Genomic DNA, 4,901 nt, shown 5'->3' with positions numbered 1-4,901 from the left:
TGGTGACCTACCCATCAATTCTGACGACTTTCATGCCCTATAATTTAGATGCTGCCTGGTTGGTAGTATACATTGGTTCCAAGTTTTCAAAGTGGCCGGTAATAAATTAGTATTTTCAGAGGTTACTACTTTCTCCAAGTTAATGTAGCAGGTGGAAATCTACCTTATTTTTTGCGTGCCGATCGACTGACTGGCTAAAGGTTTGTGCATGCATCGTCAGATATGTGTTTGAAATCATCACCAAACCAGCTAGCAGCTTGCCTCTAATCAAATGAAATGAGAATATGGGATTATCATTCTCTCTTTGCTTAGTCATGGTAATGAAGTTTGGTGGGTCATCATAAGAGGAGCGTCTCCTCTCCAGCAGGGCATGCATGCAGTCTCCCAAATATTCTCGTCAAATCTAATGATCCACAACATGCCACGTTAAGATAAAGTAATCGTCTCTGTTATTGCTGCCACACTCCCCTTCATTCCTCGCCTTGCTGACCTTTCCTTTGTTTTTAATCTAATCTAATTGAATATATAATAGAAATAGGAAGAACAACTAGCTCGGAGCATCTAATGGGTTGTTCCTCTTCTCCTTCAAGAGGAAGAGTACCAAGAAAAAGCAAGTTGGTTTATTGATTCATATAAACATGTCATTTTGCAAAACTGTCATATTCAAATTCTCTCTTCATTTCCAAACTGGGTTTCCCTTGAAATACCAATATCTCTTCAATACCCATGGAACTCGGCTGAGTCGGCTCCCTCCATGCGAACAAGTCTACACTCATTCTCCAGCAATTTTTGTGGGAGGGAATGTGGGAGTGTCTTCGGCAGTAGACAAGGGACTTAATTATTTAGTGTGACATGGCATGTTTTGAGTTGTCAGATTTATTTTAGTCCATGTGGTCTTCTCCAGTTTGAAAGAGGGAAGATTTCACCGTTTATTTTTAAGGAGACTTCTCAACTCATTTTATCTAATACCATATAATCATTATAATTTTCTCAAATTTTAATACAAAATAAAATAATTAATTAAACTTTTTTAAATCCCAAACAAAAATAATATTAAAAATATATATATTCTAACAATATTTTATTCAACTTTTTAAATTTAATCTCATCTCATCTCATCTGCAAAACAAACAAGGTTTAGATGCTGGAGGGGAGCTGCTCCCTATCGGAGATAAGGTGACAACTCTGTATTTTTCGATACAAAGTTATACGTCTAGTTAGTGCGAGTATAAGTTTGAAAGTAGTTTGTTTAGGCTTCATTTAGTTCCTGTAAGAAAGGGGCACCCATAGTGGGCACCCCTTCACCTCCTCTTGGGGGTTATGAAGTGGCTCTTAAGCCACTTTATGAGGCTTGATGGCTAGCCCTTAATGGCCAGCCAGGGGGTTATACTAGAGAGACTATTTAAATAGTCTCTCCCAATCTTTAGAGAAAACACTTGAACAAACAAACTCTCTCTCAAATGGTTCTCTCTAGTCACGGCATCTAGGCTGTGAAACGTGTGAGTGTTGCTCTAGTATTATCACGTAAAACACTCCACCATCGATGTGAAGATCATGGATGAACAACAATACTGGAGAATCTGTGGAACAACCGCACTAGATCCAAGATATTTCTTGTGTGGTAATATCGCTTTCGTTGTATATTTTGATCTATTATTTCTAACAGTTCCTAAACCCATTTCAACTCATCATTATAACTTTTTCAAATTTCAATACAAAATATAATAAACAATTCAATTTTTTAAAATTTTAAAATAATAATATTAAAAAATAATATTTTAATAATATTTTATCATTTTAACTCACGCAGCCTAAACAAAACTATCGAGGGCCTATTTTGGGCCAATATGGGTTTAGACCAGGAAAGCACTATTGAGGGCCTGAGTTCTGGTAAACAAGAAGCATGCTTTTGAATAATAGCTTCAAATATAAAACCAAGCTTTGACTGCCAGAACAAGACGCATAATCCAAAGCAAAGTTTCAGATGCCACAGTGTCTGAATTAAAGTAAACGTGTCCTCATTAATAGGAGTTGAAGGTTGTGTCAGCTCATACCAACAATGCATAATCGGGTGTATAGAGGATCAAAAAGAAACTGCTAATGCATCAGATTGCAGATGAAAAGATGTTTGTGCACAATTGCACTTTGTTGAACATACACATTCAATAGGCTCTGTAAATGAGTTGCATCCAGAAAATTAAAGAATATTGAACTGTGCTCTCCTTTTTTTAAAAAAAAGAAAAGGATGATAGGAAACGGGCAGTACAAGAAAAATTGACAAGTGGGTACGAGAAGGACCTTGAATCAGTGACTAGTGAGATTAAGGTAGACTAGGAGAGAGGGAAGGTTTAGCCACTTTGAGCTCTCCACAGTCACTGATATATACAGTTTTAAGAGGCCTGTTCCATATTGAGCGAGCATTTTGGGCTCTTTCATCTCCAAAAAATTCAGCCAAGTCATTGAATTGGCGAATCCGTTCACCTGGTTTGTATGTGGGGATGGATGCTATGGCTGCCACGACATCCAAACCTGAGATATAGTTCAGCTGAGAGATTAGTGATCATGCTCTTGATGATAGTATAGCAGAATTTATTTTCTTTACAATCTTTTGCATTGAAGATCCTTTGTATTTTTGTTCTATGCTTGTGCCTTAAAGTTAGTTTTCAGTTTTTAAGACCAAAACAGAATCTCATTCTATGTGAAATTCGTCAGTTTGTTGTCCAATTACAAATTTTTCACACATAACAGATATGTAACTGTATATATATGAAATGATATACTACCTATCAGAAAATGTATGAAATTATATACTGGGATGAAGAAGTTCATGTTGATAATTTCAAGAAATAATTGTTGTTGATGGGAAGATAAACAGTTGGGGAAAATCTTTTGGTGAGGCATTGATGAATATAATTGGACATCCCACTAAACCCAAAAGTTCAAGCCTAAAAATCTGGCCCCGTAATGTTACATTAGTCACTAAGTTTTGTAAAAATATCATGCCTGGAGATTTCATCACAATTTAAACCTGATTAAGCATCTATATGCAGCGTACAATACATTCCAGATATCAACTCTTGTATGCTTCGGACTGACTGAGAAAAGTGAACCAGAAGACGTCCTATAATAGAGATTCTGGGACAGTGTTGCATGTTCAAAGAAAGCAGAGACATTTTTTTTTATCGTACTGATGAGCATCTGCGCTAGTGCTACTTAGCTAGACCTGTATGCTATAAGCTAAAGACAGAATTTTAATGGATTAGCACCACGATTAAGATCCCTCATGCACTACACATTGCCCACAAAAGGTGATAAAAGGCACAAGACCATTTTTTCGCACAAGACGATCATGCATACCTTGAGGCCATTATTGTAAGAGAATATTTTCAACTTCTGTATATATTGATTGAACTTTTAAGGAGGAGAAAAAAGACAGCACAAGCACATTCGATGTTCATTCCAAATTTCCAATAACAAAATTTGGGAAAAAGGGGCTAAAGTACCAAATGCATTCTAGCATATTAATAAAAATCCGTTCGATTCTGGGGGAAAGGCATCAACAGAATCTTACATAAGAGCAAAATGAAATAAAATCCACTTCTATTTTCACAAAAACCTTTAACTAGAATCCCTCCACAACAATGCAAAGCCAGAGGTTATTGCCAAATTGGAAAACAACCAGAAATCAATTAACTAATCGAAAATATCACATTTTTTTATATGCCCTCTACCAAATATTGAATTTTATCAATTAATTATCAGAACTGCAAGCTTGACCAAACACCAAACACATGGTAGTCATACCAAGAGAGCTCATTTCTAGTAGGAGTGTTCAACATCATGATAATGAGCACAAGAACTAACATCAACCCCACAAAATAACCCATTCCAGTCTGAGTGCTTGATATTTAAAAAGTACTCGGAGAATAAACAATGTATCCGTTTTATTGTTATTAGATGGCATGAAATTCCATAACACACTGAATAACCATGAACTTGAAAACACTAACTCACCTTCAAGCACTGTTCCGAAAATAATGTTCTTGCTATCGAGTTGAGGGCACGGCCCAGGTCCGGTGGTGATCAAGAACTCCACATTCCTATAGTTGGGGTCGAGCTTGATTTCATCCTCGTCATCATTCTCAGACAAACACAGCGAAACAACGCCTGCACGGGAATGCGTGAGCATGAATGCCTTGGAGTCGATGGTTTCGGTGTTACGAGGCAAGTCAAGGGGAGGGCGAACCTCGGCTTTGTCGCGGCGGCCTTGGCGACCGGCAAGGAAGAACTGGCCGGGGAAGATTTTGTGGACAAGGGTGTTCTTGTAGGAGGAGGAGGTGGGAGAACACATGGACTTGAAATTGGTGACGGTGATGGGGACGAGGTGGCCATAGAGGCCGAGGATAACGCGGCCTAACGGGATGGACTCGGAGCAGAGTGGGGCGTTGGAGGAGTCGGTACCGGAGGGAAAGGTTGTGGTGGGGCAGAGGCTGAAGTCCATGAAGACGCGGTCAGTGATGGTGGTGTCTAGCGGCGGCGGCGGCGGCGGTGGTAGAATGGTTGCAGGAGAGGCAGGTGGTGTAGTGGTGGCGATTGAGAGTGAAGAAGAGGAGAGGAGAAGAAGGGAGCGGCGGGTGAGTGGGATTTTGGGGTTGAGGTGGAGCGGAGGTTGGTGTTTGTGGTGGTGGGTCTGGGAGAGGATGGGTTGGGGATAATGGAGTGTTAGAGAGCGGGCCATGATGCAGTGAACATGTTCACTTTTCAGCCTATGGATCGGAGAGCGAGGGTGAGGTTGAGAGAGGGGGAGAGAGGAAGGACGGATAGAGACTGTGGGGTCTATACTTATTAAAGCATTGGGATAGGAGAGGATCTGTTTGGAGGGGAAGAAAGGGAAAAGGGGG

At 39.7% G+C, this 4,901-nt stretch overlaps 1 protein-coding gene across 1 annotated transcript; it reads right to left on the bottom strand.

Moving 5' to 3' along the window:
* Positions 1-2,076: 2,076 nt before the first annotated feature.
* On the bottom strand, positions 2,077-4,901 carry LOC109015026 (peptidyl-prolyl cis-trans isomerase CYP28, chloroplastic-like). The gene is made up of 2 exons (XM_018997521.2): positions 4,015-4,901; positions 2,077-2,529 (listed from the first exon to the last, which is right to left on the bottom strand). Exons 1-2 carry the CDS (start codon positions 4,736-4,738, stop codon positions 2,321-2,323), a joined length of 933 nt encoding a protein of 310 aa, XP_018853066.1. The 5' UTR covers positions 4,739-4,901; the 3' UTR covers positions 2,077-2,320.

This window comes from Juglans regia, chromosome 6 (genome assembly GCF_001411555.2).
Source record: "Juglans regia cultivar Chandler chromosome 6, Walnut 2.0, whole genome shotgun sequence".
NCBI classification, from domain to species: domain Eukaryota; kingdom Viridiplantae; phylum Streptophyta; class Magnoliopsida; order Fagales; family Juglandaceae; genus Juglans; species Juglans regia.
Note: the sequence above shows the minus strand (reverse complement) of the source record. Positions and strands in the feature narration are given on the sequence as shown.

Coding starts and splice junctions, on each gene's coding strand:
- LOC109015026 (XM_018997521.2), bottom strand. CDS start 4,738: ATGGCCCGCTCTCTAACACTCCATTATCCCCAACCCATCCTCTCCCAG. Junction 2,530..4,014: donor TTTCGGAACAGTGCTTGAAG/GTGAGTTAGTGT, acceptor ACTATATCTCAG/GTTTGGATGTCGTGGCAGCC.